Consider the following 11,681-nt stretch of genomic DNA (forward strand, 5'->3'; position numbering starts at 1 on the left):
CGAGGGTGGCTGCTAGCTGAGAAGACAGGAGGCCTCCTCTGGTGGTCACCATTCGTGAGTGATAGCAGGGCGTCAGGAAGGGGGGAATGCAAATTTCCCACTCACTTGTCCCTCAACTGTAAATGTAAAAAGGGGAGGGTGGGGTGCCTTGAATCGGGGGCCTTGGGGGAGGTCTGCAGGCAGGGTGTCTAATGCCAGGGGATGGGGCAGGTCCCTCACCCAGGTCCCACGCTCGTGGTCCATGTGGTCCTGGAGAGCCACCCGGAAGCAGTGGACTGGATCCGGGCTCGGGCGAGGGCAGCGCCTCCCCCGCGCCCGCAGGAAGCCGCCGGGCATCAGGAGCGTCCTGGTCTTGGATGCAGCTCACACACCCGCCTAAAGACCGGGAAGGGTAGTCGGCGGCCGAGAGAGTTCCATCGCTGGTTGGATACTACTCGGTGGCTGCAAAGCAGCTCCGAAAACTGAGGCACGGCTCCTCCGCGAGCTGTTTTCCGCTCAGGCTGAGCCAGGAAGCGAGGAGACTAAAGGGGGAGCCCTTCCTCCTCCTCCTCCTCCTCCTCCTCCTCCTCCTCCTCCTCCTCCTCCTCCTCCTCCTCCTCCTCCTCCTCCTCCTCCTCCTCCTCCTCCTCCTCCTCCTCCTCCTCCTCGTACAAAATTAACCGCCAAGCTTAGCTCCAAAAGGGTCGTGCTCCAGGTGAGGCTCGAACTCACAACCTCGGCATCGCTCTGCATGTACTGCCATATAAGTACCGCGCGCTAACCGATTGCGCCACTGGAGCTCCGCTGTGCCGGCCTCGCGAAGGCTCTATCAGGCCCAGGGAGGCGTCGACGGAGCATGCGCAGCCGCCGCCCACGGGCGCCGCTCGGGATGCCAGCTTCCTCCAACTTCGGGCCGGGACCCAACGGCTCCGAGCCGGCGTCTGGGGACCGAAGGGTCCGGGGGAGACTCGGTGAGTGTCCCCCTAGGGGCCGCGGGGACGGGTTGGCACGGCCGAGCCTGCGGCGGGGAGCGGCGGCGGCGTCCTCCGCGGGGCTTCGCTCCCGGCGGCCCAGCCCCCGAGCTCGCGCAGAGCCAGCTGGCAAGGGCCGGCCGAGCGACCCCGCGGCTGCCGTCCCCGGGAAGCGAACCCGGATCCCCGACCCGCCCTTCCGATGGCGCGAGGGCGAGCGGACCAGCAGGGACTAACCCGGCGGCTCAGCCCGAGGGGCCTCGGGGTGCAAGCTGCAGGTGTCTGCTTTCCTGTATCGTCTTACAACGAAGATTCCAGCGTTTAAAAACCAAAAGAGCTAGGAATCTAGGAATGTCCGTTTCTTTCTGGAAATCAGAGAATCGGAACACTGGGCCCAGCCCTGATGATGACTTACAGGCCAAGGGCACTCTGTGAGTCCCCTTTCCTCCTTACAGATTTTTAAAGACACCGTGCTTTATGAAAGTACCGCTCGCTCGGAGGTGAAGAGGAGTGCTCTTGCAGAGAAGACGGGTTCGGTTCCCGCCACCCACACACAACCCGCGGCTCGCACCCCCTCCTTAACTCCCAGTTCCAAACGCACACCTACACTTAGTTGAAAAATTAAATATTTGAAAAGGAGGAAAAAAAAAAAATAGCAGGAAGGCTACTTGGGAAGGAAAGAGGGTAAAGGAGAGTTAAGTATGCAAAGTACCTGATAGGCTTTAATCGGTGTCATGATACCCATCACTTCAGACAATGAGTAGATGCTAATAAAGTGTAAAAAACATTTTTAAACTACAGAAATGGAGTAACAATGAATAGAACCTGTACTGCGTCTATTATATTTCGTTGTATTCCTGTTGATTCATTTTTTCCTCTTTCTTGCATGAAAAAAAATAGTTGAGGGTTTTTTGTTTGACCCAGGCATTTTGCATACCTCACCTAATAATCGTGGAGTATTCCCCAGAGGGTTAGCAATCCTTTCCAAAGTCTACCCCCTTCACTCCCATCCTGGGTCAGACTTTCACTCACGTTGCCACCTAAACTCCTGCCGACGTGTTGGTCACTCTGGTGATCTCTACTCTCACAAGATAGAGAAAGCCAGAAGAGCAAACAGAGATGGATCAGGACACTAGATGTGATGGAGGGTGTGTGTGTGCGTGTGTTCGTGTGTGGACACATGAGCAAGTGATGGGGTAGAGTTAAGGCTGTTACTGTGGCCATCTGGGTGGTCACAGGTTTGGGGTGACATGTTAAACAGTAGCTTGGTACCCAACTCAAGGCCTTGGCATTTGAGAGGAAGAGGTATTGGCGGCCAGGTTGACAATGTGGACGTAATCAGATTCTTCACAAGACAGGACTGATGAAGGTGTTCTCAGAAAGCTGAAAGGCCAGTGGGATGTGGTTGGCACTCAGGTGAGGCAGGAGGATTGATGTGAATTCAAGGTCAGCTGCACCACTGCTCCATGCTGGCTTGAGCTGCAGCGTGAAACCATGTTTCAAAGCAAAACAAAATTTTTAAAAAGCTGGTTGTGGTGACACGCGCCTTTAATCTGAGCATTCCAGAGACAGAGAGAGGTGAATCTCTGAGTTCGAGGCCAGCCTGATCTAAGACAGCCAGGGCTACACAGAGAAACCCTGTCTCAAAACAAACAACAAATGAACAAAAAACAGTGGAATGCCTGTGTCCATGTGCGGACTGGATTGTCTACAGAGAAAAGAGCCAGATGAGCCTCCCCAGATGGCTTTAAAATTCAGGAGACATACACCAGACGGGGATGGCCAGCACCCTGCAGACCCATCAGGCCTCAAGCATGTAAGATGTGAAACATATTGCAGCGTGCCAGCATCTGGGCTCCTGGGAGGAAGGGTGGGGAAGTCCAGGGTAAAATGAGGACAGCTTCAACTCTGAAGAAAGTTGGAAATGGGTGAGAAAGTAAATGCATGTAGGGTAGGAATGATTTGTTTCTCGATGCTGTAAAAGGTGCATAGTTCCTGGTAAAAGTTGTGAAAGTGCTTACAACATCTTCCCATGTCAACTAACATTTGGGGAATCTGCCCCTGTGTGGTGGTTTGAATAAGAATGGCCCCCATTGGCTTATCTATTTTGTTTGAATGCTTAGTAATCAGAGTGTGGCACTACTTGAGAAGGATTAGGAGGTGTGGCTTTATTGGAGTAGGTGTGGCCTTGTTGGGAGAAGTATGTCACTGCAGGTAGGCTTTGAGGTCTCAAAAGCCCATACCAAACTCAGAGTCTTTCTCTGCTACGGATCATGATGTAGCTCTCGGCTACTGCTTCAGGACCTGCTTGCACACCACCATGTTCCCTCTCCCCCATGATGATAATGGACTAAACCTCTGAAACTGTAAGCCAGCCCCCAATTAAATGCTTTCTTTTATAAGAACTTCCTTGGGCATGGTGTCTCTTCACAGCAATAGAACACTGACTGAGACACCCTGAGTCTCAGGCAGAGCCACCTGGTAAATCATGAGCGGTAGAATCACTGCTGAGAATCCAGCTTCCTTTTGGTCCCCCAGTCCCCGTTGTCTACCTGCTGTTTTATTAGCTCAGCTGATAGTGGGGTTCAGCCAGTGTGTATACATGTGTGTACAGAGAGTGGGGACCCCCACTGTGTACAGGGGAAAATGGTAGGTACCTCATGAAGGGAACAGGAATAGCTTGGGTCCCAAAGAAACTAAGACTCTCAGGGAGGAGCCTAGAAGGGGTGCTACTGAGATGGGAGAAGGAGAGAGGGAGCCAGGACCACAGGAGAAACCTTCTGGACCCTGCAGACTGCCTGCCCTCCTCAGGCTGCCTCCAGAGAGCAGGGAATGAGGAGTCTCACCCATAGATGTCACTGGTCTTTATACATCTTAAGGGGGCTCACGTCTCTTGCACCTGCCTCATCTCTAAATCCAGGAATCTTGACTGGAGAATATTTTCTCCACATAACTCTTCCCAGCACACTGATGTTAACTTTCTAAGACATGGTCTCACCACATAACCCGGGCTGGCCATACACCCTGGATCCTCCCGCCTCTGCCTTCAGAGTGCAGGTTCTACTACCCTATGCCACCAACCTCACTACCTTGAAGTCATCTGAGTCATTATGTAAGTTGTGTAATAAAGCAGTGATTTTTTAGAATGAAATAATAAAATTTTCTCTAGGTGCATGGGTAGTTAAAGCCTGTGAGGCCTGTAATGTAGAAAGTCTCAATCTTTCCCATATACTGAATAACAAAATGTTTAATTATGTAAGGGAAGGGAAGGCTTGCTGTGCTAACACATAAGTTTTAAAATAACATTTTATCTTGGCATAGGGATGAATGTACTGTACATTAAAATGTATGAAATGCAATGACTCAGTAGCATCAGAAATAGACAAAAACGCCGGGCGGTGGTGGCGCACGCCTTTAATCCCAGCACTCGGGAGGCAGAGGCAGGCGGATCTCTGTGAGTTCGAGGCCAGCCTGGTCTACAAAGTGAGTTCCAGGAAAGGCGCAAAACTACAGAGAAACCCTGTCTCGAAAAAAAAAAAAAAAAAAAAAAAAAAGAAATAGACAAAAACTGTCTCCTAAATGAATGTTTGGAATTTATGCCTTTTGCATTGAAAAAAAAATTTTTTACTTCCATGTTTTTGTGTATAGATGATGAGATGAACTAAAAGGTTTCCAATTGCTGCATGCATGTGCCATCCTGCAAATTGCAAGAGCAGGCTATGACTGTCTTTATTCCAGACAAAGAAAGGTCAAGCAGTATGTGATGGCCACTCTATTTCCTCTTCATGGCTTTGATTTCTGCTATACAAGAGGCATTGTGATGAGCCACACAAACATTTTGATTAACAGAATGTAATTTGCGAGTCTGGTGAATGAAGATCATCTGGATTCAAATTCATGGAACTACCATTTGACGGTGTTCATTTGCTGTATTTCATCAAACTTTTTGTATTTCTTATTTTTAGCTGGTGTTGCATTATGGTTATGTATTAAACATAAATGTTGCTGTACAGAAGCCAAATCCTAAACGAGGAGCCCCAGAGCAGCTGGTGTTTGGGTCTGGGTGCTGCTATGGGTACTGGTCACAAGCATCCAGGAGCTTCCAAATGGATTCTGTCATAATTGGAAGGTCTTCAAAATACTTTAGGGTTTTGGTTTTTGTTGGTTAGTTGGTTGGTTGCTTTCTTGAGATAGGGTCTTATGTTGTCCAGGCTGGCCTCAAACTCACTGTGTAGTAGCGGTTGGTCTTAAACTCCTGGTCCCCCTGCCTCCCAAGTGCTGGGATTACAGACATACACCCCAGCATCTGGCTTTTAAGCATTCTTTAAATATTACTGTTTCTTGAAACTGGAGGGATGGCTCGAAGGTTAAGAGCATTTGCTCTCTTCCAGAAGACCCAAGTTCAGTTACCAGCCCCTATGTTGGGGAACTCACAATCCCTTGTAACTCCAGCTAGAGAGGAACTGATGCTCTCTTCTGGCATCCATGTATACTCACATACATGTAGCATATAGAACAGAGACACACATATGGTCATATAAATAAAATAAATTTAAAAAAGAACGGGCCACTTAAAGAAATGCTAATTTTCTTAAAAGAAAATGAAAAGATGCCGTAGCCACCTGTAACAGGGCGAACCATCTTGAAGTCTTTCTAGTGCTCTTGTGTTGGTTGGTGTCTAAGAGCTCTACCCACATGGTTCCTGACACCCCTCCCCACCCCCCCCACCCTCCCACCCCCCGCCACAACACCATGTGAGTAAATGACTCTTTTGTTTTCTTAAGAGACAGATGGAGAGTCCAAGGCTCGTGTTCTAGGGAAGTTTCACGTAGGCGTGAGCAGATTACAGAATGGAGGAGATGTGAAATGAAGGAACATGGGCCTGTGGTGGTTTGAATGAAAATGGCCCTTATAGGTCCATAGGGAGTGACACTATTAGGAGGTGTGGCCTTGTTGGAAGAAGTGTGTCACTGAGGGTGGGCTTTGTGGTCTTAGATGCTCAAGCCAGGCACAGTGTCTCTGTCTCTGTCTCTGTCTCTGTCTCTGTCTCTCTCTCTCGTGTGTGTGTGTGTGTGTGTGTGTGTGTGTGTGTGTGTGTGTGTGTGTAAAACTCATTCATTTTAGAGAGGTCCATTAACCTGCGCCTCAGGTTTCCCACCTGTAAAGCATAGAAACCTCCAACAGTTGTTAGACTATCAAATGGACACACTGGACAAGGCTCTTTAGAAACCTTCCGCTACTGTATGCAGAGTGTTATTAATTTGCACCAACTTGTTGGTTGTTGGGAAATTCATTCAGGGAACATGGAAGTCCTTAAATGGTTTCATATTTTAGCTGAGTATGAAATCTGTGTGACACTAAATAACAGACCACTTCTCTGAGCCTGTTTCCTCATCTAAAAGCAAGGCTGTCAACAATGACGTCTAAGTGTCCGGGGATCCAGTGACACCTACCATCTATGGGGAAAGTGCCTGCGTCAGGAGAAAGACACTGGCTGTATTTAGGGCAGGTTCTTCTTCGGTCCTCATTCTTCTGATGGTATTTTTGTTTCTGTGACTTTTCCTCGGTGATACCAAGTTCAGTGTGTGTACACCTGGGGCCCAACAGCTTCTGATGCTCTTCTTTCTGAGAGGAGAGGATAAAATGGGCCAGCGGGGCAGGGGAAGACTGCAGGCTGACACGTGATCAAGCCATGGCCCAGGTCCTCTGACTCTGCTGACCCCAGAGGCATTTGGGCCCCGGAGCTCTCTTGATCAGGGATTCTTTCTGGCCTGGGTGTTGTTCTGCACGTCCAGGCTCCCAGCCTTCCAGAGGGCACTGTTTCTTAAGGGCAAGAGCAATGACCCTCCTCTCCTCTTCTTCAAGAGCAAAGCAGAGGCTGTGGAGACATAGGCTATGCAAAGAGGACCCTCAGGAGCGCCCGTGGAGGGCTGAGAAGCTAGGGACAGGAAAGGGTGGGGAAGAGAGGGGTGTAGTGGGTGGAGCTTAGAGACACAGGGTTAATCATCTCCATGGCTCTCAGATAAGACCCTGCCAGCTGGAAGTAAAGTTATTGTCACCAGAGGAGTTTGTGTGACTGCAGAGGCAGGCAGGACAGAGTGTCCACAGTGTGGGACCATGCCAGGCACAAAATGATATCAGCATGTGATTGAGACCCCTGAGCCTGGCGAATGGGCAGTGAGGCCCTTTCTCAATTTCAGCCTTCTACCTTGATTCCTAGTATAGTTTTAAATTTGGACTGGCCTCAGCCCTAGGCTTCTGCTCCTTGCTTCTTCCTCCTCCTCTTTTTTTGGCTTTTGAGACAGGGTCTAGCCCAGGCTGGCCTCAAACTTGCTACCTATTTGAGGAAAGCCTTGAACTCCTGATCCCCCTGCTGCCACTTTGCAAATGCTGGGATTGAAGGCACACACTCATCATAGGCATCCTTTTCCTTGTCTTCCCTTGTGATCTTCTGTCCCTAATAGACTTAGAGTATCACATGAAGACTAAGTTCCCTTTCCCCCTCATTTCCCCCCCTTTTTCATGTATTTATGTATATGGTGGAGGGATTTATTCCATGGGGAAATGTGTGGAGGTCAGAGGACAACTTTTGGGAAACAGTCTGTCCTTTCATCATGTGAGTCCCAGGGATCGAACTCAGATCATCAGGCTTAGCAGCAATCCCCTTACCCACTGAGCCCTCTCACTGCCTCCCTCCTCTCCTCCGTTTCTTCCTGCCATTCCTGTCCATGCTCTACAGCGACTGTACAGCGAGGCCGTTCTGACCGCCATGTTGCAAGTGACTGGGAAAGTCCAGGAAGTCTTGAAGCTGCTCCTCTCCACCTGCTTCTCATCCAAACACTTGTTCCCTATAATGTCCTCTTTCTTGGGTCTCTATTTCTCATTTTAAAATCTCAACTCCCTATTATCTTGGTCTTCCCTTTGGATATTTATTATCTTGGTCATCATAATAGTTATAATTACTAGATGAGTAATACATTATCATCAGTAGTACATTTTCTAATTTTGTTTTTTGGTTTTTCAAGACAGGGTTTCTCTGTGTAGCCCTGGCTGTCCTAGAACTCATTCTGTAGACCAAACTGGCCTCGAACTCACAGAGATCTGCCTGCCTCTGCCTCCCAAGTGCTCAGATTAAAGGCACGAACCACCACTGCCCAGCATACATTTTCTTTAAAAAATTTATTATTTTTAACGTGCATGGTTGTTTTGCCTGCATGTATGTGTACTACATGAGTACCTGATGTCCACGGAGAGCAGAAAAAGGTGTTGGATCATCCGGGAACTGGAGTTGCAGATGGTTGTGAGCTGCCGTGTGGGTATAGACAATCAAACCTGGCTCCTCTGGAAGGGCAGCTAGTGTCTTAATCGCTGAGCCACCTCTCCGGGCCCAGCCATGCACTTCCACACTCGGTACCTTCACAAAAACCTGTGAAGTTGGTATTCTTGTTTTTGTTTTTTCTTTTGTTTTTTAATTTTCTCTTTCCAGACCAGAAAACAAAGAAATGGGGATCCCAGTAGCTTGCTTGAATGTACCCAGCTAATAATTGCTGGATGCTTCTGCTTTGAGTATTTGTTTTTATTTAACTGACAAGGCTGCTCCCAAGTCCCTGCTGGAATAAGTAAGAATTTTAATGAATAGCTTAGTCAGGGAGGAGAGCCAGGAGGATTTCCTTCTCCAAATCGTTTTTTTGCTACCTCACACGGCCAAGGTTCTGCTCAATTTTATGATGAGGGGGAGAATAATTAGTTCTAAGTCTTCATTACTGACAAAGCGGGGGTGGGGTGGGGGGAGGGAATGCTTCTCCCTTGAGCTGGGCCCTGGTGACCTGGGCTTTTCTCCTTCCTCAAGAGCCCGATAGAGGCCTGGTCGTGCTGAGTGGGGGAGGAACCTCTGGCCAGATGGCATTCCTCACGTCTGTGAGTATGCTAATTCCGTTTTTCTCCCTTCCTTCTGGGGATGTCACCCTGAACCACAAAGCTCGCCAGATACACAAAGCTCAATAGACACATTCTCTCCCCACCTCCTTTCCAAAAGCTGGAGCCCAGGAGAGAGTCTGATTTCTCTGACTTCATTAAAGCGCCACCTCCCTCTTGTTACCCTCCCCACATCTCACGCATCGCTAACCGATCATCCCCAAGTTGCATCTTTAAGTGGGAGATTACAAATAAGTTAGGGTTAACTATTGGTCTAAAAGACCATTCTGCATCCTCGGTCCTCTAGAAGCTGAGAATCCATGTTACGTCCTCTTTATCATTCCCTCTTCATATCCTCTCCTCCTGGACAGGTCTCTTTTAACCAGTTGATGAAAGGTCTAGGACAAAAGCCTCTTTCCACATACCTCATTGCAGGAGGTGACAGGTAAGTTACCTTGACCTGTGCATGTGGCCCGAACGTTTTTTTGAAACTGAATTTGAATGACTTTAGTCAAAGATTGTATTGAACCTCAGTCTCCACCATTCCGAATTGCCTTCTATCTGGCCGTTCAGACTTTTATCGCCTACCTGGCCTTGTAGGTATTTGAATTTTTTTAAAAAAACTCTGTGGTGTATCTATCTTGGTCCCCGCTAAACAGGAGGTGCCCATTCAGTGACAGCTTCCCTCCATTCCGTTCTTTCAGTGTGCCCTTTCCTAATAAATTATAGGTTTCTGCTTCTTAGCTAGTGCCACCAACCTAATTGAGTGTACACCCTTAGGTCTGTCATGGCCTCTTGGGAACGAACAGAAGATAGCACCCTTCACGGGATCCAGGAGCTGAGGAAGGTCTGTGTTTTCCGATACTATTCAACTAGAGACACTCATAGGTCCCTTTTCATAGGGCTAGAAAAGCGCCAACCCCAGCCAAGGCCTGGCCCCTCCTCTGGCCCTGATTTTCTCACATGGTAGATTTATACCCTGGTGACCTCCCTAGCACCCTAACTCAGTCCCCCTCCAGGAGACCACCCTGTTCCCAGGCACCCTAACTCAGTCCTCCTCCAGCAGACCACCCTGCTCCCCGACACCCTAACTCACACCTCCTCCATGAGACCGCCCTGCTCCCAGGCACCCTAACTCAGTCCTCCTCCAGGAGACCACCCTGCTCCCGGACACCCTAACTCACACCTCCTCCAGGAGACCACCCTGCTCCCGGACACCCTAACTCACACCTCCTCCAGGAGACCGCCCTGCTCCTGGGCACCCTAACTCACACCTCCTCCATTCCAGGTGGCTGCTGGGAAGAAGAGAGTGATTGTCATAGGCATTTCTGTGGGACTCTCAGTAAGTGTCAGGGCAGGCTGATGGGGCCATTTGACAAGACGAAGGGGATGAAGGGGGTGGGACTAGAATGGCATGGAAGGTAGATTGATGAGCTGGGTGCTAGGAAAGAGAAAACTTACATAAGGAATTTTAATTTTCACCAACTTTGATCTATTTTTTCATGGATATGAAGAGGGGGGGCAATTCCATCTCAGAATAACTGTGTATTGATTCATCAACAGCCAAGATGGACTAGTCCAGGGGTCAACAAGCTATGCCGGCAGTCTGTGTGGCCAGCTGCCTGAATTTGTGGACCGTTTTACTGGCACACAGCCTTCATGTTTACTTAGACTTCATGTCCTCTTTTGTGTTAGGCTTATGTAGTTTGTGGGAGCCCATTTTCAGGCTCCTCGTGGCTTTACCCAACTTGTCTGCATAGAGAGGATGACTAGGACCACAGGCCTGAGTGCTGGTGTCTGAGATGGTCTGCACTTGGCTGTGCTTGGGGGAGGTATTTTGCTCTACCCATTGGCGTTTCTATAAATACCCTAGGGCAGAGATAGTCAGGACCCACTGGAATAGGTTCCAGGCCCTCCCGAGGCTATCCTGTATTTTCTGTTTATATCCCCACTCTAAATCCTTCTATGTAATATTTCCTGCTGCTCACTCAAGAAAACTCTGGGGAACTGTGGGGTTGATGGGTAGCCACCCTGCAGAATGGCACCATGAACAGACAAAGGAACAGGGGCTAAAGACAAAGGAAAATAATAGTAATATTAAGATTTATTCTGGTTTTGGTGAAAGTGTTGAGTTAGGTCCTGCCAGTAGAAAAGGGTCATAACCAGTGTTGAAATGAAATATAAATATTAAATGGGGGGGGGGCTGGAGAGATGGATCAGTGGTTAAGAGCACTGACTGCTCTTCCAGAGATCCTGAGTTCAATTCCCAGCAACCATGGTGGCTCACAACCACCTATAATGAGATCTGGTACCCTCTTCTGGCTGGCAAGGACACATGCAGATAGAATACTGTATACATAATAAATAAATCTTTTAAAAAAATAATAAATAGGGCAGGGGGTTTTATCCTCGAGAGAAAAGGAAAAACGGACTGGGAGAATGTCCGATGTTGCAGTGCAAAAATCTCCTCTATAAAGATTTCTATCTTCTATCTCTTTCTCAATTTCTATCTGTGAAAAATAATTATTTAAGATAAGTTAGGCAACCAGACAGAAAAACTCTTCAGTCTAACTTTGGGGATCTAAACAAAGCTTCTGATGCTTCAGCTCAGCTACCGCTAAAAGGCTTGGCTTTTTTGCTTTACCCATGCAAACAGTTTACTGCAGATTTGGGGGGGGGAGCCCCTATCTCCAGAGGCACGTAGCAGAGGAACAGAGCCACAGAAGCTCTGCATCTGGGGGGGGGGGGGGTGAGGAACAAGCAAAATGAGAATAAGATCTATCAGTGGGAGAAATTCTCTCTGAAGGAGCTATGGAA

The 11,681-nt window shown here is 48.6% G+C and overlaps 1 protein-coding gene and 1 non-coding gene across 4 annotated transcripts; one reads left to right on the forward strand and one right to left on the reverse strand.

Moving 5' to 3' along the window:
• Positions 1 to 635: 635 nt before the first annotated feature.
• LOC131897521 (glucokinase regulatory protein-like) lies at positions 636 to 11,259 on the forward strand. Of its 3 annotated transcripts, XM_059248447.1 has the most exons (5): positions 636 to 950; positions 8,800 to 8,867; positions 9,236 to 9,309; positions 9,645 to 9,711; positions 10,153 to 11,259. In XM_059248447.1, the coding sequence occupies exons 1-5, from the start codon at positions 836 to 838 to the stop codon at positions 10,225 to 10,227; spliced, it is 399 nt and encodes a 132-aa protein (XP_059104430.1). In that variant the 5' UTR covers positions 636 to 835; the 3' UTR covers positions 10,228 to 11,259. The 3 variants fall into 3 exon arrangements, 2 of the variants coding, with proteins under 2 accessions (XP_059104430.1, XP_059104429.1); XM_059248446.1 differs by having other exon boundaries at positions 9,645 to 11,259; XR_009375714.1 differs by lacking the exons at positions 8,800 to 8,867; positions 9,236 to 9,309; positions 9,645 to 9,711; positions 10,153 to 11,259 and adding an exon at positions 1,406 to 2,372.
• Positions 687 to 779, reverse strand: Trnai-uau (transfer RNA isoleucine (anticodon UAU)). Its single transcript is given in 2 exon segments — positions 687 to 722; positions 742 to 779. It is a non-coding gene; the product is annotated as a tRNA-Ile (tRNA).
• Positions 11,260 to 11,681: the final 422 nt, after the last annotated feature.

Source organism: Peromyscus eremicus, chromosome 22 (genome assembly GCF_949786415.1).
Source record: "Peromyscus eremicus chromosome 22, PerEre_H2_v1, whole genome shotgun sequence".
Classification (NCBI taxonomy): domain Eukaryota; kingdom Metazoa; phylum Chordata; class Mammalia; order Rodentia; family Cricetidae; genus Peromyscus; species Peromyscus eremicus.